General features: G+C 41.5%; 1 protein-coding gene across 1 annotated transcript; it reads left to right on the top strand.

Moving 5' to 3' along the window:
* Nucleotides 1-1,039: 1,039 nt before the first annotated feature.
* On the top strand, nt 1,040-27,196 carry LOC131852205 (mucin-2-like). The gene is made up of 28 exons (XM_059202847.1): nt 1,040-1,066; nt 7,933-8,280; nt 8,759-9,037; nt 9,216-9,719; nt 9,898-10,401; nt 10,580-11,083; nt 11,659-12,006; nt 12,484-12,762; nt 13,339-13,686; nt 14,166-14,444; nt 14,623-15,126; nt 15,749-15,961; nt 16,279-16,479; nt 16,658-17,161; nt 17,340-17,843; nt 18,022-18,525; nt 19,078-19,407; nt 19,586-20,089; nt 20,268-20,771; nt 20,950-21,453; nt 21,632-22,135; nt 22,320-22,823; nt 23,002-23,505; nt 23,684-24,187; nt 24,366-24,869; nt 25,048-25,551; nt 25,730-26,233; nt 26,948-27,196. The coding sequence occupies exons 1-28, from the start codon at nt 1,040-1,042 to the stop codon at nt 27,194-27,196; spliced, it is 11,469 nt and encodes a 3,822-aa protein (XP_059058830.1).
* The last annotated feature ends 647 nt before the right edge of the window (nt 27,197-27,843 follow it).

Below are 27,843 nucleotides of genomic sequence, written 5' to 3'. Positions count from 1 at the left end.
ATATTGTATTGTGGCAATATATTTAGTGAAATCAGTCTGGTTGTTTTACTACCAACTCCCACCTGCTGCTGCGCTGCGTTGCCACGCTGTGAGAATCACTCAGCTGAGAATATCTATATGCGCTAGATATGCAATGTCTCGCCGCAAAGGCAATGGGTCGAGTTTGTCACAAAAACTTCAATTATCTATGATTCTGGCTGTTTTATACTAGTTTTAAATAGCTAAAGACAATTATTTTCATGCCACGTAGGTGGCAAACTAGCATACGGTCTATCTGATGATAAACGGTTACCGTAGTCTATGGATGCCTGAAACGCTGGGGGCGTGATGCGCGCGTTACTGACCCTTAAGAAACCTTAATATACCCTTCTTGAAAAACCCCATGCTGTAGTCTCGTGAGAAAACCTCGGCTCACAATCTAAGTGTACACGGGAGGAAGCTCTCCTCCTCTCGTGGAAGGAGACTTCTCTCTCACTTCTCTCTCGAAGAAACCTCTGAAACCGCACTGGTAGAGATCACTTAGGTTCTAGCGTATGGGGATGAATTCCCTGTCGATGGCCAGCCGAGCGATGGTAAAAGGTAGCAATGGGCATCATGTCAAACAATTAGTTTCTATTCAAACAAAACAACAATTCGCGACGCCGATACGTCGCGAATTGTTGTTTTGTTTGCAAGTTTTTGTTAGCAGCTGCAGTCTTCGTCATTGATAGTTGCTCTCAATCTAGTATCCTAAAACCAAGAAAACTTAGATATATTTAATTTGCCGATTATTTATACGATAAATGAAAAAGTAATTGTGTGCTTACGCCTGCTCACTAAATACTTATAATTCGAGTTGGAGACAAATTGCTTATTAATTTGTATAGGCGTCAATTGCAAAATTGTATAATAAACAATGATTGACAAACATATTGCTGCGTCGGCACGCACGCAACGCCGAACACGGCAATGTACCTTGTTTGTTTATTTGTTTCTTGTACCATTGAAGGGCATAAATACCTTTATACCCTGTAATTTCACTGCCATATAAGGGATTAATATGGCAGTGACATTACAGGGTGTAAAGGTATTATTACGCTATCAATCATTTTTTAAAAAGCAAATCGTTTACGAATTAATAGTAATAATAAACACGATTAAATAGCGCCATCTAGTCCCAAGCTAAGCAGAGCTTGTGTTATGTATATGTGCCATTTTTTCCAAAAAATGTTTATTAGGGTCATTGACGTGCCATCACAAATAATTTTGACTTTCTGATTATTTGGAAAATAATAATAATAAATACTATCAAAACTCTCTATGAAATAAAGTAAACAAAAGAGGTACATTTTGGATTGTTTTCATTACACGCATAAATTAAATTACTGTAAAATTAGTGAGACTTCTGTTGCTGCAGGTTAGATGACATATAATTTATGTCAGACTTGTACGATGTTAATTTTAGCAAAATGCATGCTGAACTGGATTCATCTGTCAAACGGTTTCTAACCGAGTTTTTAATGTTATTCATCTCTGAAATTAATGACTCGCAGGCATAGGTAGGTGAAAATATTGTTAAAATAGCATGAGCCAGCTTCTTCAAACAGTTTTATGATCGACGACGTGCCCAAAGTATTGTGTCACGTGCCGTGAATGGCACGCATGCCACCGGCACAAGACCATTGAGGTCGTCAAAAGTTTTACATGTTAGAATAGAATAGAATAGAAATCATTTATTCAAATAAAATATTGTTTTTACAAAGGCAGTTGTTTTTTTAATCTACCGCTCATTCGAAAAACTGTCTCATCACAATATGTTCATAAAAATCTTGACTTATTTCCAAAAAACAGCAATATTCATAATATTAATACTAGATTTAAAGACAAACTTGCTGTCCCCAAGTATCGTTTAGAAAAAGTCAATAGGTCTTTTATGGGAATAGGTATAAAATTTTACAATAAGATGCCAAAAGATATATTGGAATTACCCTTAAATAAATTCAAAACATCTGTTAAATCATATTTCCTGAGCAAGAGCATATTACTCACTAAACGATTACTTGAATGACGAGCGTGCATGGCAATAGTTTTCATGTTCGGGATTTTTATTTAATGTTAGACATAGACACCTATATAAATACCTATGCATTGTAAATAAACTGGATTAAAAAAAAAAGTAATTCAATTGAGTTTCTTGCCAGTTCTTCTCAATTGGATCTATATACCGAACTGGACGGTAGGGAAAAAAATTATAATGTAAAACTTGACGTTCATAAGCGGCTAAAATGTCCTACATGAATAAATGATTTTTGAATTTGAGTGATAATTATTATTTTCTGGTTTTCTGACATAAAAGATAGTCCTACGTCCTTCGTGACAGAGATTAAGTGCGCAGCGGTTTTTATGTTGATTGTCGCATGCCTAATCCTTGTTGTTAATTAAATATAAATAAATCGATATTTATTTAAAAGAGCAACACACAAGTTTCTTGCTTATTCTTCTTGTGATGAATCTGTATTCCGAATAAGCGGTAGAATAAAAAAACTTGACTGTTCAAAAGTGCTTATATTAAGTTTATTTGAATAAAGATTATTTCTATTTCTAAGAATATGTCTTCATATTGAATGCATTAAGATCCCTTCAAATCCGAAAATGTCGCATAACAGACATACAAATTTTGTTATTTATAATATTAGTATGTATAATATATTTATCATTATTAAAATATTGCTTAGCACTTTATCATTGGATTAAATTGATAATTACTCTAATGTCATACAAATTCATTTAATTGATATGGAGTCAGTAAGAAGTTAATATTGTTAAGTTAACACGATATAAATATGATTTGGTAAGTGAAGATTTTAATAATAATATTAATAAACTGGACCGACGATCTGGTCAAGATCGCTGGAGGGCGTTGGATGCGAGCAGCGCAGGACCGATCGTCGTGGAGATCTTTGGGGGAGACCTATGTCCAGAAGTGGACGTCTTCCGGGCTGCGATGATGATGATGATGATGAATAATAAACTTACAAGGATTACATAAAAGAGCAACAAACAAGTTTCTCACTCGTTCTTCTTGTGATGAGACAGCTTTCCAAATGAGCGGTAGATTAAAAAATTAAAAATGTTATGACTATTCAAAAGTGCTTAAATGTAAGTTTATTTGAATAATTAGTAATTTCATTGTATATCTACCACAGCTTATTGAATATACACGATTAAAGCAATGAGTTAAATAAGATTTCCGATAATCATAAGTACCATACACGAAATAAAGGTAATATACAGTTGCCTAAAACAAGACTCGGTAAAACTTTTAAACAAGGCATTTATTTTATTTATTAATGTTATTTTATTTTATTATTTTAATTTGTAATTGGATTGAATTTATATAAATATTAATTTTTGTATGTTATGACTTGCCATATATGTAGGTAAAGAAGTTTTTTTATATTGATTAATAAATGAAATATGAAATAAATGAGTTGTATTCCAGTCTGTTGTAAAGTTGTTATAGAAGTTGGGAGTTGGTTAAATAGTTTAACAGATGCTCCACAGTCGCTTCCCTGCACCTCATTATCACTTGAATTCACTGTCTATTGAGGGACTTCAAAGTGGACCACAGGTCCTCGGGGCTATACCGTCATTACCATAAGGGCACACGAGGCCCGTAACCAGGGCCCCAGGTGCTTGTCTTCTCAGGTGGACTGAGAATTTTTCTCACACATTTATTCTCAAAAGTTTTTGTCGAGTACACTACACTTTTTTCACAAATCAGTAATGTTACTGTTCTTATATCTAATGAGGTTTTTTTTATTTTCCAAAAGGACCCCGTGTTCTTGTGTGCCCAAGGGCCCCAGTCTATTTTAAGACGGCTTTGCAGGGGGGTTCGTGTTCGGCTGTTCGAATAAAGTCCGAAGAGCAAGGTGGTTTGACTTCCATAACCTTTGACTTAATGTGGATGATTGGTCAGAGCTCTTGTCCAATAGAACGATTTACTCTATTTAACAAATTCTTCTTTCATAAGAGTGAAAGTAAAGTAGAGCCTTACATTGCGATTTTTTAAACATAAAATACATAGAAACCTATACAATCACTTATATTCATGAATACAAATGTTTGACGAGGAATCAAACCCGTGACCTTTGGAAGTGAGGCGGTATGCTATACCGCTAGACCATCGAGACCGTCAATTCTATGCACACGGAGTCTTGGTTATAAACAAGTTGTATTATAAACTTATCAAAACAGATTATTATCTCATCTTATCAGATAGGAATCATTGTTATCACGTCCTAGGCAAGTGTAATTATAATGAATACTAGCTGTACCCGCGACTTCATCCGCGTGGAATTTAGCTTTATTTTTCTAAAATAAAAGAATTTTATTAAAATAAAAGTAGCTTAAGTTACTCCTTATTACATCAGCTACCTGCCAATAAAAGTCCCGTCAAAATTGCTTAACTTAAGCTACTTTCATTTTTGTAAAATAAAATAATTTTACTAAAATAAAAGTACAGATTAGACACAAATAAAAGTCTCGTCAAAAAATATTATTTGTAAAATAAAATAATTTTACTAAAATAAAAGTTTATATTCATATCAGCATGCCAATAAATTCCCGTCAAAGAACGGTTATTTCAAAATAAAATAATTTTACTAAAATAAAAGTAGCCTAAGTTACTCCTTATTACATCAGCTACCTGCCAATAAAAGTCCCGTCAAAATTGGTGTAGCCATTTCAGAGATTAATCGGTACAAACAGACAGATAGACACAAAAATTGTAAAAACTATTATTTTGGTGTATGTACCGTATTTATATTCATATGCATGTAGTAAAGAACGGTTATTTCAATATTACAAACAGACACTCCAATTTTATTTATATGTATAGAATTTTTAGTAATACAAAGTAAGATTAATAATAATATAATTTATACATATATATATTATATATATATTAAACGCATTTCATTGTTCATTATATACATATATGTTACTTGTTATTATGTAATTATTTTAAATAACATCTATTCAAAACAGCAACACACGAGTTTCTTGCTCATTCTTCTTGTGATGAAACTGCGTTCCGAATGAGCGGTAGAATAAAAAATATGACTATTCAAAAGTGTTTGTAATGAGTTTATTTGAATAGAGATTATTTCTATTTCTAATATTAATAGTAGATAATTCCTTTCTCTTTTCCTTTCTGTGTCAGCTAGTTAATAAATAAATTGATTGATATAAGGAAAAATAAAAGAATTATGGATACTTGGAATAAATATAATGTCATTTAAACGATTACATAAAAAAAACACTTAGAAATATCAGCAATTATATCATGATAAAATCACTACTATGTTATCAGGGCGCTAGAAGAAGATATCAAATGATAGATAGATAGAGAGATAAAATAATTATTGTTATCATTAAACCAATTACAAAGAATATCTTTAGACAAAATACATATAAATAAAATTGGAGTGTCTGTTTGTAATATTGAAATAACCGTTTTTTACTACATGCATATGAATATATATACTTATTATAAATTTTGTAATGACATATTGTAAATTTAATATTGTAATGGGTGAAAACTGTGATCGATACAGCCTAGGCTGTAAGTAATATATTTGACGTAGTGGAGTAACCTGAAACAGTCATGCTCACTATAAAGTTCAAACTTGTGGCGGCGTGGTGGGCGAGGTCGATGTGCTCCCTCAAATATGGTTGAGTGCAATGATGGCTGGCTCATACGTCATACACGTGAACGGGTGCTGCTTGTGGGGACTGGTCTGTTCAGGTTGTGAACACTGATTAAATTTTTTGTTCTTTGCGATAGCATATGCTGGTGGTCACTCTATTCTCCCAAATTTGAATTTTAATGACTGTGTATTATTATAAACATGTTCCACTATTATTTGAAAAAATACGAGCTGAGTTTCTTGTCAGTTCTTCCCATCTCGATATCATTCCGAACTGACGGTAGATTTGACATATCATAAGAGTCTGTAATAGACCTAAATGAATAAAGATATTTTGAATTTGAATTTGAATTTGATACATGCACCAATATAACATTTTTTTACAGTTTTTGTCTGTCTGTCTGTTAGTTCCGCCAAATCTCTGAAAAGGCTGGACCGATTTTGACGGGACTTTTTTTGGCAGGTAGCTGATGTAATAAGGAGTAACTTAGGCTACTTTTATTTTAGAAAAATAATGTTGAATTCTACGCGTTAAAGTTGAAGTCTTGGGAACAGGTAGTATAAAATAAAATAGAAACAGAGAATTTTGTCAATTGGAGCTGCCTCCGCTGTTGCTGATATAAGTACAAGCTCAATGAGGTGCACCTACTCGTATACAACGTTGGTTTATAGGCTTTCTTTTTGATGAATGTTGATGTGAAAATGTGGGTTTATCAACCTCACAGTCACTACATTTGACAGCCTCGCTTTACGTCCGATGGTCGTGGGTTCGATTCCTCGCACGGTATTCATGTGTGTGATTGTATGTATCGATCTGGGTGTTTATATACATATTATCTACGTATTTACAATATATATTATATATATCTAGTACCCATAATACAATCAATACATCTGCTTACCGTGGGACTTTTTTATTATTCATATTTGTTTTTAATTACAGAAATGCAGATAATATTGTTATTGCTGTTTCTTGCTGCGGCAACCAGTCATTATTTACCTGATGGGTTGCCATCAGTTTCTCATCAGTCACAGCTGAGACCACACGAGGCGGATTGCACCAAATTCTACTATTACTATGACGGTATTGGAGTACTCAGAAATTGTCCAATTGGACTCTATTTTGATGCCAATAAACAGGTATATATTCAAATAATTATCTATATGTTAACTAGTTGACCCCGCGAGTACTGATCGGTATGTCAAATGTTTTTTAAAGTTTTGTTACGCAACAAATTTTTGAACGCACCCTGTTTGACAGCTGTCAGCCGTTTGTATGAGAAAATATAGTTATTGTTTTTACTATTTCACACGCAACTTCTTTAAAAGTTTCCACCACAGCGGTAGGGGTATCCCCACCCCCTCAACCCCTCGCACAGAAAACAAAACGTAGGTTAGGTTAGGTTAGAGTTTAATGATCACACAAAAAAAACTGGAGCGATGGTCACCGATGCAAAAAGCGACCTATACTAAAAATTTTCAAAAAATCATAAAAAAAAACTATGACGAATCGCAACCAAGAATGAATTTTCAAGGGGGGGATCCTTCCCCCAAAGGAGATTCCCCACAGTAAGGGTATCACCGCCCCTCCCAAAATCTATTAGATATAAAGCTAAAAGCGTCCTAACCTAAAAAATTTCAAAAATTCATAAAAAAAACTATGTGGAATTGCAACGCCCCCTTCAAGGGGGGAGTCCATCCCACCCACTCCCCTCCCCCCATCCCTCTCCCACCGTCGCAATCGATTGTAGATATTGTAAAGTCCTACCAATTGGTATTGGACTTTGTAAGGGCAAGTTTAGACTCAAAAAGTAATATTTTGTTTGAAAATACTCGTAATATTTCAGGCGTGCGTAGAAATCGGTATTGTATTGTATTGTATTGTATTCTTTAGACCTTTAAAAACGAGGATGCATCCATACAATATTTCAACCTCTTTTTTTCGCATTAAAAAGTAGCCTGTGTTTTCTTAGGGTCTAGACTATCTGTATACAAAGTTTAATTTAAATCGGTTCAGTAGTTTCGGCGTGAAAGCGAGACAGACAGATAGACAGAGCTATTTTCGTATTTATAATACTAATAAGGATCTTTCAATTTTTCTATTTAATGATTTCATCTCCAATTTATATGTTGCTATAATAAATTGTATGATGTTGTAATAATTTATACATGCTACCAGCATCGTCATTGTTGTATTGTTGTGTGATGTACCAAATATTATTCTATTTTTCTTGTATTTCAGACGTGTGTACAAATAGGTCCCAATGGTTGTACGTTAAGCCAAACTTCGACCACAGGACATACAAGCTCTACTGTCTACTCTACCACGAGCATTGCAGTCACAGACGACACAACCACCTCGAGCGAAACTACCAGCTTGAGCACTGAATCCACCACCCTCACGAGTACCGACCAGGGCAGCTCGGATACGACCGCTGCGACCACGCCCTCTATCATTTGTCCGGATGAGCCAGAAGTTACATTTATTGTGCCGCATCCAGAACTTTGTAACTCGTTCTATGTTTGCATAGACGGAGTGTCCACTCAAGAGTTCTGCCCAGATGGCTATGAGTATGACTTCGACCGATGGGTGAGTTAGGATATTTCACGTTCATTCTACTTAGTATGTGCTTTTATCACGGTTGTACAAAACGGCACAGATAATTATGATCACAGTGCTCTAGAAGTTTAGCATAATGGCTTATTTGTAATTATCGTGGGTTAGATTCCTCGCACGACAGAAATAATTGTATTCATGGGTATGGTATTCTCTACGTATACTATGTATGCATAAAAATATTTATATTTCAGTATTTCTATTAGTTGTCTAGTACAGATAACACAAGCTCCGCTTATCTTAGGATTAGATGGCGCTGTGTAAACTGTCCTAGGGTTATTAACACGTACCTACTGTCTTTTTTTTACCTTTGCGCCTTCCCGTATCCATATAACAACAATGAATGGACAAAAGAAACCTATCTACCAGGATCCTCATAGAAACATTGAATGATATACTATCTACGTATTCTTTGGTATTATATCGAAACATTTTGTCAATATCATTTCAGAGTTGTGTACGAATTGCTCCTGGAGGCTGCACTTATGGTCAAACGACAATTCCTATAGGGACGTCAGACATTACACAACCAGACTCTACCACTGCTACTACCGACGACGCGAGCGCCACGACTGAGTCTATACTAACGACGACTCCATCCATCTGTCCGCCGGGCACTTTCGGCAATGTCCCCCATCCGGAACTGTGCAACTCGTACTACCTCTGCACTGGGGGTATTCCGATACAAGTGTTTTGTCCGGATGGACAAGAATTTGATCCTGAGTTAAGGGTAAGTGTTGCGAATTATTGTCAATTTTATCTAATCTGGTGCATACATTGTCATTTATTAGGACGCATAGAAACACGATGGGTTGTTTTGTAAATGTAAATATTGGTATTGGACTTTGTAAGGGCAAGTTTAGACTTACAAAGTAATATTTTGTTTGAAAATACTCGTACTATTTCAGGTGTGCGTAGAAATCGGTCCTGGTGGGTGTACACTCAGTCAGACAACAACTACTGAGCAACCCGACTCTACAGATTACTCGACCCCTGGCGATACAGATCCCACCACTCGCACCACAGAGGAACTCCAAACATCCACACAGACGAGGACAACTGGAGACGATGTGTCAACGACCTCACCGGATGACGTCGTCACCGAGGAGACGACGATAGGCACTACTGATGTAGATCCAATAGAAAGTACCACCAGCAGCGGCCCTACTTACACAACTAGTGACACTACTATCACCGACGTACCAACGACGAGTCCACAGCCCACCGCTACTACCGACGACGCGAGCGCCACGACCGAGTCTATACTAACGACGACTCCATCCATCTGTCCGCCGGGCACTTTCGGCAATGTCCCCCATCCGGAACTGTGCAACTCGTACTACCTGTGCACGGGGGGTATTCCGATACAAGTGTTTTGTCCGGATGGACAAGAATTTGATCCTGAATTAAGGGTAAGTATTGCGAATTATTGTCAATTTTATGTAATCTGGTGCATACATTGTCATTTATTAGGACGCATAGAAACACGATGCGTGGTTTTGTAAGTGTAAATATTGGTATTGGACTTTGTAAGGGCAAGTTTAGACTTACAAAGTAATATTTTGTTTGAAAATACTCGTACTATTTCAGGTGTGCGTAGAAATCGGTCCTGGTGGGTGTACACTCAGTCAGACAACAACTACTGAGCAACCCGACTCTACAGATTACTCGACCCCTGGCGATACAGATCCCACCACTCGCACCACAGAGGAACTCCAAACATCCACACAGACGAGGACAACTGGAGACGATGTGTCAACGACCTCAACGGATGACGTCGTCACCGAGGAGACAACGGCAGGCACTACTGATGTAGATCTAATAGAAAGTACCACCAGCAGCGGCCCTACGTATACAACTAGTGACACTGCTATCACCGACGTACCAACGACGAGTCCACAGCCCACCGCTACTACCGACGACGCGAGCGCCACGACCGAGTCTATACTAACGACGACTCCATCCATCTGTCCGCCGGGCACTTTCGGCAATGTCCCCCATCCGGAACTGTGCAACTCGTACTACCTGTGCACGGGGGGTATTCCGATACAAGTGTTTTGTCCGGATGGACAAGAATTTGATCCTGAATTAAGGGTAAGTGTTGCGAATTATTGTCAATTTTATGTAATCTGGTGCATACATTGTCATTTATTAGGACGCATAGAAACACGATGCGTGGTTTTGTAAGTGTAAATATTGGTATTGGACTTTGTAAGGGCAAGTTTAGACTTACAAAGTAATATTTTGTTTGAAAATACTCGTACTATTTCAGGTGTGCGTAGAAATCGGTCCTGGTGGGTGTACACTCAGTCAGACAACAACTACTGAGCAACCCGACTCTACAGATTACTCGACCCCTGGCGATACAGATCCCACCACTCGCACCACAGAGGAACTCCAAACATCCACACAGACGAGGACAACTGGAGACGATGTGTCAACGACCTCAACGGATGACGTCGTCACCGAGGAGACAACGGCAGGCACTACTGATGTAGATCTAATAGAAAGTACCACCAGCAGCGGCCCTACGTATACAACTAGTGACACTGCTATCACCGACGTACCAACGACGAGTCCACAGCCCACCGCTACTACCGACGACGCGAGCGCCACGACCGAGTCTATACTAACGACGACTCCATCCATCTGTCCGCCGGGCACTTTCGGCAATGTCCCCCATCCGGAACTGTGCAACTCGTACTACCTGTGCACGGGGGGTATTCCGATACAAGTGTTTTGTCCGGATGGACAAGAATTTGATCCTGAGTTAAGGGTAAGTGTTGCGAATTATTGTCAATTTTATCTATGTAATCTGGTGCATACATTGTCATTTATTAGGACGCATAGAAACACGATGGGTTGTTTTGTAAATGTAACTATTGGTATTGAACTTTGTAAGGGCAAGTTTAGACTCACAAAGTAATATTTTGTTTGAAAATACTCGTACTATTTCAGGCGTGCGTAGAAATCGATATTGTATTGTATTGTATTCTTTAGACCTTTAAAAACGAGGATGCATCCGTACAATATTTCAACCTCTTTCAAGCTTTTTTTCGCATTAAAAAGTAGCCTGTGTTTTCTTAGGGCCTAGTCTATCTGTATACAAAGTTTAATTTAAATCGGTTCAGTAGTTTCGGCGTGAAAGCGAGACAGACAGATAGACAGAGCTATTTTCGTATTTATAATACTAATAAGGATCTTTCAATTTTTCTATGTAATGATTTCATCTCCAATTTATATGCTGCTATAATAAATTGTATGATGCTGTAATAATTTATACATGCTACCAGCATCGTCATTGTTGTATTGTGGTGTGCCAAATATTATTCTATTTTTCTTGTATTTCAGACGTGTGTACAAATAGGTCCCAATGGTTGTACGTTAAGCCAAACTTCGACCACAGGACATACGAGCTCTACTATCTACTCTACCACGAGCATTGCAGTCACAGACCACACAACCACCTCGAGCGAAACTCCCAGCTCGAGCACTGAATCCACCACCCTTACGAGTACCGACCAGGGCAGCTCGGAGACGACCGCTGCGACCACGCCCTCTATCATTTGTCCGGATGAGCCAGAAGTTACATTTATTGTACCGCATCCAGAACTTTGTAACTCGTTCTATGTTTGCATAGACGGAGTGTCCACTCAAGAGTTCTGCCCAGATGGCTATGAGTATGACTTCGACCGATGGGTGAGTTAGGATATTTCACGTTCATTCTACTTAGTATGTGCTTTTATCACGGTTGTACAACGGCACAGATAATGATGTTCACAGTGCTCTAGCGGTTTAGCATAATGGCTTATTTGTAATTATCGTGGGTTAGATTCCTCGCACGACAGAAATAATTGTATTCATAGGTATGGTGTTCTCTACGTATACTATGTATGCATAAAAATATTTATATTTCAGTATTTCTATTAGTTGTCTAGTACAGATAACACAAGCTCCGCTTAGCTTAGGATTAGATGGCGCTGTGTAAACTGTCCTAGGGTTATTAACACGTACCTACTGTCTTTTTTGTACCTTTGCGCCTTCCCCGTATCCATATAACAACCGTGAATGGACAAAAAAAACCTATCTACCAGGATCCTCATAGAAATATTGAATGATATACTATCTACGTATTCTATGTTATTATATCTAAACATTTTGTCAATATCATTTCAGAGTTGTGTACGAATTGCTCCTGGAGGCTGCACTTATGGTCAAACGACAATTCCTATAGGGACGTCAGACATTACACAACCAGACTCTACCACTGCTACTACCGACGACGCGAGCGCCACGACCGAGTCTATACTAACGACGACTCCGTCCATCTGTCCGCCGGGCACTTTCGGCAATGTCCCCCATCCGGAACTGTGCAACTCGTACTACCTGTGCACGGGGGGTATTCCGATACAAGTGTTTTGTCCGGATGGACAAGAATTTGATCCTGAGTTAAGGGTAAGTGTTGCGAATTATTGTCAATTTTATCTAATCTGGTGCATACATTGTCATTTATTAGGACGCATAGAAACACGATGGGTTGTTTTGTAAATGTAACTATTGGTATTGAACTTTGTAAGGGCAAGTTTAGACTCACAAGGTAATATTTTGTTTGAAAATACTCGTAATATTTCAGGCGTGCGTAGAAATCGATATTGTATTGTATTGTATTCTTTAGACCTTTAAAAACGAGGATGCATCCGTACAATATTTCAACCTCTTTCAAGCTTTTTTTCGCATTAAAAAGTAGCCTGTGTTTTCTTAGGGTCTAGACTATCTGTATACAAAGTTTAATTTATATCGGTTCAGTAGTTTCGGCGTGAAAGCGAGACAGACAGATAGACAGAGCTATTTTCGTATTTATAATACTAATAAGGATCTTTCAATTTTTCTATGTAATGATTTCATCTCCAATTTATATGCTGCTATAATAAATTGTATGATGCTGTAATAATTTATACATGCTACCAGCATCGTCATTGTTGTATTGTTGTGTGATGTAACAAATATTATTCTATTCTTCTTGTATTTCAGACGTGTGTACAAATAGGTCCCAATGGTTGTACGTTAAGCCAAACTTCGACCACAGGACATACAAGCTCTACTGTCTACTCTACCACGAGCATTGCAGTCACAGACGACACAACCACCTCGAGCGAAACTACCAGCTTGAGCACTGAATCCACCACCCTCACGAGTACCGACCAGGGCAGCTCGGATACGACCGCTGCGACCACGCCCTCTATCATTTGTCCGGATGAGCCAGAAGTTACATTTATTGTGCCGCATCCAGAACTTTGTAACTCGTTCTATGTTTGCATAGACGGAGTGTCCACTCAAGAGTTCTGCCCAGATGGCTATGAGTATGACTTCGACCGATGGGTGAGTTAGGATATTTCACGTTCATTCTACTTAGTATGTGCTATTATCACGGTTGTACAAAACGGCACAGATAATGATGATCACAGTGCTCTAGCAGTTTAGCATAATGGCTTATTTGTAATTATCGTGGGTTAGATTCCTCGCACGACAGAAATAATTGTATTCATAGGTATGGTGTTCTCTACGTATACTATGTATGCATAAAAATATTTATATTTCAGTATTTCTATTAGTTGTCTAGTACAGATAACACAAGCTCCGCTTATCTTAGGATTAGATGGCGCTGTGTAAACTGTCCTAGGGTTATTAACACGTACCTACTGTCTTTTTTTTACCTTTGCGCCTTCCCCGTATCCATATAACAACAGTGAATGGACAAAAGAAACCTATCTACCAGGATCCTCATAGAAATATTGAATGATATACTATCTACGTATTCTATGTTATTATATCTAAACATTTTGTCAATATCATTTCAGAGTTGTGTACGAATTGCTCCTGGAGGCTGCACTTATGGTCAAACGACAATTCCTATAGGGACGTCAGACATTACACAACCAGACTCTACCACTGCTACTACCGACGACGCGAGCGCCACGACCGAGTCTATACTAACGACGACTCCGTCCATCTGTCCGCCGGGCACTTTCGGCAATGTCCCCCATCCGGAACTGTGCAACTCGTACTACCTGTGCACGGGGGGTATTCCGATACAAGTGTTTTGTCCGGATGGACAAGAATTTGATCCTGAGTTAAGGGTAAGTGTTGCGAATTATTGTCAATTTTATCTAATCTGGTGCATACATTGTCATTTACTAGGACGCATAGAAACACGATGGGTTGTTTTGTAAATGTAAATATTGGTATTGGACTTTGTAAGGGCAAGTTTAGACTTACAAAGTAATATTTTGTTTGAAAATACTCGTACTATTTCAGGTGTGCGTAGAAATCGGTCCTGGTGGGTGTACACTCAGTCAGACAACAACTACTGAGCAACCCGACTCTACAGATTACTCGACCCCTGGCGATACAGATCCCACCACTCGCACCACAGAGGAACTCCAAACATCCACACAGACGAGGACAACTGGAGACGATGTGTCAACGACCTCAACGGATGACGTCGTCACCGAGGAGACGACGGCAGGCACTACTGATGTAGATCTAATAGAAAGTACCACCAGCAGCGGCCCTACGTATACAACTAGTGACACTGCTATCACCGACGTACCAACGACGAGTCCACAGCCCACCGCTACTACCGACGACGCGAGCGCCACGACCGAGTCTATACTAACGACGACTCCATCCATCTGTCCGCCGGGCACTTTCGGCAATGTCCCCCATCCGGAACTGTGCAACTCGTACTACCTCTGCACTGGGGGTATTCCGATACAAGTGTTTTGTCCGGATGGACAAGAATTTGATCCTGAGTTAAGGGTAAGTGTTGCGAATTATTGTCAATTTTATCTAATCTGGTGCATACATTGTCATTTATTAGGACGCATAGAAACACGATGGGTTGTTTTGTAAATGTAACTATTGGTATTGAACTTTGTAAGGGCAAGTTTAGACTCACAAAGTAATATTTTGTTTGAAAATACTCGTAATATTTCAGGCGTGCGTAGAAATCGATATTGTATTGTATTGTATTCTTTAGACCTTTAAAAACGAGGATGCATCCGTACAATATTTCAACCTCTTTCATTCGCATTAAAAAGTAGCCTGTGTTTTCTTAGGGCCTAGTCTATCTGTATACAAAGTTTAATTTAAATCGGTTCAGTAGTTTCGGCGTGAAAGCGAGACGGACAGATAGACAGAGCTATTTTCGTATTTATAATACTAATAAGGATCTTTAAATTTTTCTATGTAATGATTTCATCTCCAATTTATATGCTGCTATAATAAATTTTATGATGCTGTAATAATTTATACATGCTACCAGCACCGTCATTGTTGTATTGTTGTGTGATGTAACAAATATTATTCTATTCTCCTGTATTTCAGACGTGTGTACAAATAGGTCCCAATGGTTGTACGTTAAGCCAAACTTCGACCACAGGACATACAGATCCTCTACCACGAGCATTGCAGCACCACACAACCACCTCGAGCGAAACTCCAAAATCATCCACACAGACGAGGACCAATCATTTGTCCGAGACCAGATTACATTTATTGTGTCATCCACTTTGACTCGTTCTATATTTGCATAGACGGAGTGTCCACTCAAGAGTTCTGCCCAGATGGCTATGAGTATGACTTCGACCGATGGGTGAGTTAGGATATTTCACGTTCATTCTACTTAGTATGTGCTTTTATCACGGTTGTACAACGGCACAGATAATGATGTTCACAGTGCTCTAGCGGTTTAGCATAATGGCTTATTTGTAATTATCGTGGGTTAGATTCCTCGCACGACAGAAATAATTGTATTCATAGGTACTATACTGATGTAGATAAAAATATTTATACCAGCAGTTGTCGGCACAAGCTCCGCTTATCTTAGTAGATGGCGCTGTGTACAACTAGTGACCATATAACTGCTATCACCGAAATATTGAATGATATACGTATTCTACCAACGACGAGTCCACAGGTCCGACCGCTACTACCGACGACGCGAGCGCCACGACCGAGTCTATACTAACGACGACTCCATCCATCTGTCCGCCGGGCACTTTCGGCAATGTCCCCCATCCGGAACTGTGCAACTCGTACTACCTGTGCACGGGGGGTATTCCGATACAAGTGTTTTGTCCGGATGGACAAGAATTTGATCCTGAGTTAAGGGTAAGTGTTGCGAATTATTGTCAATTTTATCTAATCTGGTGCATACATTGTCATTTACTAGGACGCATAGAAACACGATGGGTTGTTTTGTAAATGTAAATATTGGTATTGGACTTTGTAAGGGCAAGTTTAGACTTACAAAGTAATATTTTGTTTGAAAATACTCGTACTATTTCAGGTGTGCGTAGAAATCGGTCCTGGTGGGTGTACACTCAGTCAGACAACAACTACTGAGCAACCCGACTCTACAGATTACTCGACCCCTGGCGATACAGATCCCACCACTCGCACCACAGAGGAACTCCAAACATCCACACAGACGAGGACAACTGGAGACGATGTGTCAACGACCTCAACGGATGACGTCGTCACCGAGGAGACGACGGCAGGCACTACTGATGTAGATCTAATAGAAAGTACCACCAGCAGCGGCCCTACGTATACAACTAGTGACACTGCTATCACCGACGTACCAACGACGAGTCCACAGCCCACCGCTACTACCGACGACGCGAGCGCCACGACCGAGTCTATACTAACGACGACTCCATCCATCTGTCCGCCGGGCACTTTCGGCAATGTCCCCCATCCGGAACTGTGCAACTCGTACTACCTGTGCACGGGGGGTATTCCGATACAAGTGTTTTGTCCGGATGGACAAGAATTTGATCCTGAGTTAAGGGTAAGTGTTGCGAATTATTGTCAATTTTATCTAATCTGGTGCATACATTGTCATTTACTAGGACGCATAGAAACACGATGGGTTGTTTTGTAAATGTAAATATTGGTATTGGACTTTGTAAGGGCAAGTTTAGACTTACAAAGTAATATTTTGTTTGAAAATACTCGTACTATTTCAGGTGTGCGTAGAAATCGGTCCTGGTGGGTGTACACTCAGTCAGACAACAACTACTGAGCAACCCGACTCTACAGATTACTCGACCCCTGGCGATACAGATCCCACCACTCGCACCACAGAGGAACTCCAAACATCCACACAGACGAGGACAACTGGAGACGATGTGTCAACGACCTCAACGGATGACGTCGTCACCGAGGAGACGACGGCAGGCACTACTGATGTAGATCTAATAGAAAGTACCACCAGCAGCGGCCCTACGTATACAACTAGTGACACTGCTATCACCGACGTACCAACGACGAGTCCACAGCCCACCGCTACTACCGACGACGCGAGCGCCACGACCGAGTCTATACTAACGACGACTCCATCCATCTGTCCGCCGGGCACTTTCGGCAATGTCCCCCATCCGGAACTGTGCAACTCGTACTACCTGTGCACGGGGGGTATTCCGATACAAGTGTTTTGTCCGGATGGACAAGAATTTGATCCTGAGTTAAGGGTAAGTGTTGCGAATTATTGTCAATTTTATCTAATCTGGTGCATACATTGTCATTTACTAGGACGCATAGAAACACGATGGGTTGTTTTGTAAATGTAAATATTGGTATTGGACTTTGTAAGGGCAAGTTTAGACTTACAAAGTAATATTTTGTTTGAAAATACTCGTACTATTTCAGGTGTGCGTAGAAATCGGTCCTGGTGGGTGTACACTCAGTCAGACAACAACTACTGAGCAACCCGACTCTACAGATTACTCGACCCCTGGCGATACAGATCCCACCACTCGCACCACAGAGGAAATCCAAACATCCACACAGACGAGGACAACTGGAGACGATGTGTCAACGACCTCAACGGATGACGTCGTCACCGAGGAGACGACGGCAGGCACTACTGATGTAGATCTAATAGAAAGTACCACCAGCAGCGGCCCTACGTATACAACTAGTGACACTGCTATCACCGACGTACCAACGACGAGTCCACAGCCCACCGCTACTACCGACGACGCGAGCGCCACGACCGAGTCTATACTAACGACGACTCCATCCATCTGTCCGCCGGGCACTTTCGGCAATGTCCCCCATCCGGAACTGTGCAACTCGTACTACCTCTGCACTGGGGGTATTCCGATACAAGTGTTTTGTCCGGATGGACAAGAATTTGATCCTGAGTTAAGGGTAAGTGTTGCGAATTATTGTCAATTTTATCTAATCTGGTGCATACATTGTCATTTACTAGGACGCATAGAAACACGATGGGTTGTTTTGTAAATGTAAATATTGGTATTGGACTTTGTAAGGGCAAGTTTAGACTTACAAAGTAATATATTGTTTGAAAATACTCTTTCAAGTACCTATCTATCTGTCACAAAGTTTAATTTAAATCGGTTCAGTAGTTTCGGCGTGAAAGCGAGACGGAGAATTTATAATCGGTCCTGTAATGATGGATGCTGTAATAATTTATGCTACCACTCATTTCAGTGTGTACAGACAATGGTTGTACAACTACTGAGCAACCCGACTCTACAGATTACAGACTCACAACCCCTGGCGAAACTACAGCTCCCACCACTCGCACCACAGAGGAAGAAGTTACATTTATTGTGCCGCATCCAAACATCCACACAGACGAGGACAACTGGAGTATGACTCAACGACCGTGGGTGAGTTAGTGTCAACGTGCCACGGTTGTACAACGGCACAGATAATGATGTTCATGACGTCGTTTAGCATAATGGCTTACGAGATTCCTCGGAGACGACGGCAGGCACTACTGATGTAGATCTAATAGAAAGTACCACCAGCAGCGGCCCTACGTATACAACTAGTGACACTGCTATCACCGACGTACCAACGACGAGTCCACAGCCCACCGCTATTACCGACGACGCGAGCGCCACGACCGAGTCTATACTAACGACGACTCCATCCATCTGTCCGCCGGGCACTTTCGGCAATGTCCCCCATCCGGAACTGTGCAACTCGTACTACCTGTGCACGGGGGGTATTCCGATACAAGTGTTTTGTCCGGATGGACAAGAATTTGATCCTGAGTTAAGGGTAAGTGTTGCGAATTATTGTCAATTTTATCTAATCTGGTGCATACATTGTCATTTACTAGGACGCATAGAAACACGATGGGTTGTTTTGTAAATGTAAATATTGGTATTGGACTTTGTAAGGGCAAGTTTAGACTTACAAAGTAATATTTTGTTTGAAAATACTCGTACTATTTCAGGTGTGCGTAGAAATCGGTCCTGGTGGGTGTACACTCAGTCAGACAACAACTACTGAGCAACCCGACTCTACAGATTACTCGACCCCTGGCGATACAGATCCCACCACTCGCACCACAGAGGAAATCCAAACATCCACACAGACGAGGACAACTGGAGACGATGTGTCAACGACCTCAACGGATGACGTCGTCACCGAGGAGACGACGGCAGGCACTACTGATGTAGATCTAATAGAAAGTACCACCAGCAGCGGCCCTACGTATACAACTAGTGACACTGCTATCACCGACGTACCAACGACGAGTCCACAGCCCACCGCTACTACCGACGACGCGAGCGCCACGACCGAGTCTATACTAACGACGACTCCATCCATCTGTCCGCCGGGCACTTTCGGCAATGTCCCCCATCCGGAACTGTGCAACTCGTACTACCTGTGCACGGGGGGTATTCCGATACAAGTGTTTTGTCCGGATGGACAAGAATTTGATCCTGAGTTAAGGGTAAGTGTTGCGAATTATTGTCAATTTTATCTAATCTGGTGCATACATTGTCATTTACTAGGACGCATAGAAACACGATGGGTTGTTTTGTAAATGTAAATATTGGTATTGGACTTTGTAAGGGCAAGTTTAGACTTACAAAGTAATATTTTGTTTGAAAATACTCGTACTATTTCAGGTGTGCGTAGAAATCGGTCCTGGTGGGTGTACACTCAGTCAGACAACAACTACTGAGCAACCCGACTCTACAGATTACTCGACCCCTGGCGATACAGATCCCACCACTCGCACCACAGAGGAAATCCAAACATCCACACAGACGAGGACAACTGGAGACGATGTGTCAACGACCTCACCGGATGACGTCGTCACCGAGGAGACGACGATAGGCACTACTGATGTAGATCCAATAGAAAGTACCACCAGCAGCGGCCCTACGTATACAACTAGTGACACTGCTATCACCGACGTACCAACGACGAGTCCACAGCCCACCGCTACTACCGACGACGCGAGCGCCACGACCGAGTCTATACTAACGACGACTCCATCCATCTGTCCGCCGGGCACTTTCGGCAATGTCCCCCATCCGGAACTGTGCAACTCGTACTACCTGTGCACGGGGGGTATTCCGATACAAGTGTTTTGTCCGGATGGACAAGAATTTGATCCTGAGTTAAGGGTAAGTGTTGCGAATTATTGTCAATTTTATCTAATCTGGTGCATACATTGTCATTTACTAGGACGCATAGAAACACGATGGGTTGTTTTGTAAATGTAAATATTGGTATTGGACTTTGTAAGGGCAAGTTTAGACTTACAAAGTAATATTTTGTTTGAAAATACTCGTACTATTTCAGGTGTGCGTAGAAATCGGTCCTGGTGGGTGTACACTCAGTCAGACAACAACTACTGAGCAACCCGACTCTACAGATTACTCGACCCCTGGCGATACAGATCCCACCACTCGCACCACAGAGGAAATCCAAACATCCACACAGACGAGGACAACTGGAGACGATGTGTCAACGACCTCAACGGATGACGTCGTCACCGAGGAGACGACGGCAGGCACTACTGATGTAGATCTAATAGAAAGTACCACCAGCAGCGGCCCTACGTATACAACTAGTGACACTGCTATCACCGACGTACCAACGACGAGTCCACAGCCCACCGCTACTACCGACGACGCGAGCGCCACGACCGAGTCTATACTAACGACGACTCCATCCATCTGTCCGCCGGGCACTTTCGGCAATGTCCCCCATCCGGAACTGTGCAACTCGTACTACCTGTGCACGGGGGGTATTCCGATACAAGTGTTTTGTCCGGATGGACAAGAATTTGATCCTGAGTTAAGGGTAAGTGTTGCGAATTATTGTCAATTTTATCTAATCTGGTGCATACATTGTCTTTTACTAGGACGCATAGAAACACGATGGGTTGTTTTGTAAATGTAAATATTGGTATTGGACTTTGTAAGGGCAAGTTTAGACTTACAAAGTAATATTTTGTTTGAAAATACTCGTACTATTTCAGGTGTGCGTAGAAATCGGTCCTGGTGGCTGTACACTCAGTCAGACAACAACTACCGAGCAACCCGACTCTACAGATTACTCGACCCCTGGCGATACAGATCCCACCACTCGCACCACAGAGGAACTCCAAACATCCACACAGACGAGGACAACTGGAGACGATGTGTCAACGACCTCAACGGATGACGTCGTCACCGAGGAGACGACGGCAGGCACTACTGATGTAGATCTAATAGAAAGTACCACCAGCAGCGGCCCTACGTATACAACTAGTGACACTGCTATCACCGACGTACCAACGACGAGTCCACAGCCCACCGCTACTACCGACGACGCGAGCGCCACGACCGAGTCTATACTAACGACGACTCCATCCATCTGTCCGCCGGGCACTTTCGGCAATGTCCCCCATCCGGAACTGTGCAACTCGTACTACCTCTGCACTGGGGGTATTCCGATACAAGTGTTTTGTCCGGATGGACAAGAATTTGATCCTGAGTTAAGGGTAAGTGTTGCGAATTATTGTCAATTTTATCTAATCTGGTGCATACATTGTCATTTACTAGGAACTAGACGCATAGAAACACGATGGGTTGTTTTGTAAATGTAAATATTGGTATTGGACTTTGTAAGGGCAAGTTTAGACTTACAAAGTAATATTTTGTTTGAAAATACTCGTACTATTTCAGGTGTGCGTAGAAATCGGTCCTGGTGGGTGTACACTCAGTCAGACAACAACTACTGAGCAACCCGACTCTACAGATTACTCGACCCCTGGCGATACAGATCCCACCACTCGCACCACAGAGGAAATCCAAACATCCACACAGACGAGGACAACTGGAGACGATGTGTCAACGACCTCAACGGATGACGTCGTCACCGAGGAGACGACGGCAGGCACTACTGATGTAGATCTAATAGAAAGTACCACCAGCAGCGGCCCTACGTATACAACTAGTGACACTGCTATCACCGACGTACCAACGACGAGTCCACAGCCCACCGCTACTACCGACGACGCGAGCGCCACGACCGAGTCTATACTAACGACGACTCCATCCATCTGTCCGCCGGGCACTTTCGGCAATGTCCCCCATCCGGAACTGTGCAACTCGTACTACCTGTGCACGGGGGGTATTCCGATACAAGTGTTTTGTCCGGATGGACAAGAATTTGATCCTGAGTTAAGGGTAAGTGTTGCGAATTATTGTCAATTTTATCTAATCTGGTGCATACATTGTCATTTACTAGGACGCATAGAAACACGATGGGTTGTTTTGTAAATGTAAATATTGGTATTGGACTTTGTAAGGGCAAGTTTAGACTTACAAAGTAATATTTTGTTTGAAAATACTCGTACTATTTCAGGTGTGCGTAGAAATCGGTCCTGGTGGGTGTACACTCAGTCAGACAACAACTACTGAGCAACCCGACTCTACAGATTACTCGACCCCTGGCGATACAGATCCCACCACTCGCACCACAGAGGAAATCCAAACATCCACACAGACGAGGACAACTGGAGACGATGTGTCAACGACCTCAACGGATGACGTCGTCACCGAGGAGACGACGGCAGGCACTACTGATGTAGATCTAATAGAAAGTACCACCAGCAGCGGCCCTACGTATACAACTAGTGACACTGCTATCACCGACGTACCAACGACGAGTCCACAGCCCACCGCTACTACCGACGACGCGAGCGCCACGACCGAGTCTATACTAACGACGACTCCATCCATCTGTCCGCCGGGCACTTTCGGCAATGTCCCCCATCCGGAACTGTGCAACTCGTACTACCTGTGCACGGGGGGTATTCCGATACAAGTGTTTTGTCCGGATGGACAAGAATTTGATCCTGAGTTAAGGGTAAGTGTTGCGAATTATTGTCAATTTTATCTAATCTGGTGCATACATTGTCATTTACTAGGACGCATAGAAACACGATGGGTTGTTTTGTAAATGTAAATATTGGTATTGGACTTTGTAAGGGCAAGTTTAGACTTACAAAGTAATATTTTGTTTGAAAATACTCGTACTATTTCAGGTGTGCGTAGAAATCGGTCCTGGTGGGTGTACACTCAGTCAGACAACAACTACTGAGCAACCCGACTCTACAGATTACTCGACCCCTGGCGATACAGATCCCACCACTCGCACCACAGAGGAAATCCAAACATCCACACAGACGAGGACAACTGGAGACGATGTGTCAACGACCTCAACGGATGACGTCGTCACCGAGGAGACGACGGCAGGCACTACTGATGTAGATCTAATAGAAAGTACCACCAGCAGCGGCCCTACGTATACAACTAGTGACACTGCTATCACCGACGTACCAACGACGAGTCCACAGCCCACCGCTACTACCGACGACGCGAGCGCCACGACCGAGTCTATACTAACGACGACTCCATCCATCTGTCCGCCGGGCACTTTCGGCAATGTCCCCCATCCGGAACTGTGCAACTCGTACTACCTGTGCACGGGGGGTATTCCGATACAAGTGTTTTGTCCGGATGGACAAGAATTTGATCCTGAGTTAAGGGTAAGTGTTGCGAATTATTGTCAATTTTATCTAATCTGGTGCATACATTGTCATTTACTAGGACGCATAGAAACACGATGGGTTGTTTTGTAAATGTAAATATTGGTATTGGACTTTGTAAGGGCAAGTTTAGACTTACAAAGTAATATTTTGTTTGAAAATACTCGTACTATTTCAGGTGTGCGTAGAAATCGGTCCTGGTGGGTGTACACTCAGTCAGACAACAACTACTGAGCAACCCGACTCTACAGATTACTCGACCCCTGGCGATACAGATCCCACCACTCGCACCACAGAGGAAATCCAAACATCCACACAGACGAGGACAACTGGAGACGATGTGTCAACGACCTCAACGGATGACGTCGTCACCGAGGAGACGACGGCAGGCACTACTGATGTAGATCTAATAGAAAGTACCACCAGCAGCGGCCCTACGTATACAACTAGTGACACTGCTATCACCGACGTACCAACGACGAGTCCACAGCCCACCGCTACTACCGACGACGCGAGCGCCACGACCGAGTCTATACTAACGACGACTCCATCCATCTGTCCGCCGGGCACTTTCGGCAATGTCCCCCATCCGGAACTGTGCAACTCGTACTACCTGTGCACGGGGGGTATTCCGATACAAGTGTTTTGTCCGGATGGACAAGAATTTGATCCTGAGTTAAGGGTAAGTGTTGCGAATTATTGTCAATTTTATCTAATCTGGTGCATACATTGTCATTTACTAGGACGCATAGAAACACGATGGGTTGTTTTGTAAATGTAAATATTGGTATTGGACTTTGTAAGGGCAAGTTTAGACTTACAAAGTAATATTTTGTTTGAAAATACTCGTACTATTTCAGGTGTGCGTAGAAATCGGTCCTGGTGGGTGTACACTCAGTCAGACAACAACTACTGAGCAACCCGACTCTACAGATTACTCGACCCCTGGCGATACAGATCCCACCACTCGCACCACAGAGGAAATCCAAACATCCACACAGACGAGGACAACTGGAGACGATGTGTCAACGACCTCAACGGATGACGTCGTCACCGAGGAGACGACGGCAGGCACTACTGATGTAGATCTAATAGAAAGTACCACCAGCAGCGGCCCTACGTATACAACTAGTGACACTGCTATCACCGACGTACCAACGACGAGTCCACAGCCCACCGCTACTACCGACGACGCGAGCGCCACGACCGAGTCTATACTAACGACGACTCCATCCATCTGTCCGCCGGGCACTTTCGGCAATGTCCCCCATCCGGAACTGTGCAACTCGTACTACCTGTGCACGGGGGGTATTCCGATACAAGTGTTTTGTCCGGATGGACAAGAATTTGATCCTGAGTTAAGGGTAAGTGTTGCGAATTATTGTCAATTTTATCTAATCTGGTGCATACATTGTCATTTACTAGGACGCATAGAAACACGATGGGCTGTTTTGTAAGTGTAAATATTGGTATTGTACTTTCTAAGGACAAGTTTAGACTTACAAAGTAATATTTTGTTTGAAAATACTCGTACTATTTCAGGTGTGCGTAGAAATCGGTCCTGGTGGGTGTACACTCAGTCAGACAACAACTACTGAGCAACCCGACTCTACAGATAACTCGACCCCTGGCGATACAGATCCCACCACTCGCACCACAGAGGAACTCCAAACATCCACACAGACGAGGACAACTGGAGACGATGTGTCAACGACCTCAACGGATGACGTCGTCACCGAGGAGACGACGGCAGGCACTACTGATGTAGATCTAATAGAAAGTACCACCAGCAGCGGTCCTACGTATACAACTAGTGACACTGCTATCACCGACGTACCAACGACGAGTCCACAGCCCACCGCTACTACCGACGACGCGAGCGCCACGACCGAGTCTATACTAACGACGACTCCATCCATCTGTCCGCCGGGCACTTTCGGCAATGTCCCCCATCCGGAACTGTGCAACTCGTACTACCTCTGCACTGGGGGTATTCCGATACAAGTGTTTTGTCCGGATGGACAAGAATTTGATCCTGAGTTAAGGGTAAGTGTTGCGAATTATTGTCAATTTTATCTAATCTGGTGCATACATTGTCATTTACTAGGACACATAGCAACACGATGGGTTGCTTTGTAAATGTAAATTCTCTATTTCTATTTCTATTGGTATTGGACTTTCTAAGGACAAGTTTAGAATAGAATAGAAAAACATTTATTTAAATAAACTTACATTGAAACACTTTTGAATATTCATTACAATTTTTTTATCTACCGCTCATTCGGAAAGCTGTCTCATCACAAGAAGAACGAACAAGAAACTTGCGTGTTGCTCTTGTAAATTATTTTATTATTAGTTTACATTTTGAATACATTTTTTTACGTGTGTGAATACAAATCATCAATTAGTACTAATTCAATTAAATACTCAAATTGAAAAAATATTGAATATAGACCCAACTGGTTAAACAATTAATAAGAGGAAATCAGTCGTAGTGATTAGAGCAAATCAGCAAGCAGCACCCGTTCACGAGTATGACGGATGAGCCAGCCATCACTCCGCTCGACCATATTTTAGGGAGCCCAATGACCCGGCCCACCACATTGTAAACTAATTATTTACTTGATATGCTGTCATCTATGAATTCGTTTTGCCAATTTAACTATCTACTTAGTAGTTAGTAGTACTGTATAATTATGGCATGTAATGTATAAATAAAATAATGTAATGTTGATTATAATATAAATTATATAATTACAGGTGTGCATAGAAATTGATACAGGAGGATGTACAATCCATCAGAGAACAAGTGTCAATCTCCCAGCTGAGAGTGATCAACCGACTCAGTTGGAGTGCCAATCGAACATGTCGTGGCGTGTTAAGCACCCGGAACTGTGCAACTCGTACAACCTGTGCACAGGAGGTGTCCTGATACAGCTGTTCTGTCCGGATGGATATAAATATGATGACGATTCTCAGGTAAACTCTATACAGCTGCACACAGAGTAAAAACTCGTCTACGTGTGTACCTCAGGTTCACCTATTTCAGCCGCTAGCTAGCTTGCTTTGTAAGCCGGTTCGATTTTAGATTACAACACTATTGACAGTTTAATCAGTCAAGCATTACTAGTATCACGGATGTCACGTGATAACGTGATGTCTGTAGTGCTGTTCACGTGTATAGGTGACGCTTACCACTCACTGGATATTGATTTGCCATTAGCTTGTTTTGTACGATGATTTCATAATAATCATAATATTAAAAACATAGTCATGCTAAATTAGGGTTTTGTTTTCAAATCATTTATTCAAATAAACTTAATTTAAGCTGTTTTGAATAGTCAACATTTTTTTTTAATCTACCGCTTATTCGGAAAGTCTCATCACAAGAAGAATAAGCAAGAAACTTGTGTGTTGCTCTTTTAAACAATCTTTGTAAGTTCACATTTTACAAGTCGAAACGTGTGAATACAAACTACCAACCAGCACTAATTTATTTAGGCTCAAATATAAAAACAATAAGATTAAATCAGTCGTAGTGATAAGAGCAGACCAGTCCCTACAAGCAGCACTCGTTCACGCCATCACTGCGCTCGACCATATTTTTGGGAGCCCAATGACAGTAACAGTTGAAATAATACCAGTAATATTATTAT

This window comes from Achroia grisella, unplaced genomic scaffold (assembly GCF_030625045.1).
Source record: "Achroia grisella isolate CSIRO2021 unplaced genomic scaffold, CSIRO_AGI_Agris_v1 utg841, whole genome shotgun sequence".
Classification (NCBI taxonomy): Eukaryota; Metazoa; Arthropoda; class Insecta; order Lepidoptera; family Pyralidae; genus Achroia; species Achroia grisella.
Note: the sequence above shows the minus strand (reverse complement) of the source record. Positions and strands in the feature narration are given on the sequence as shown.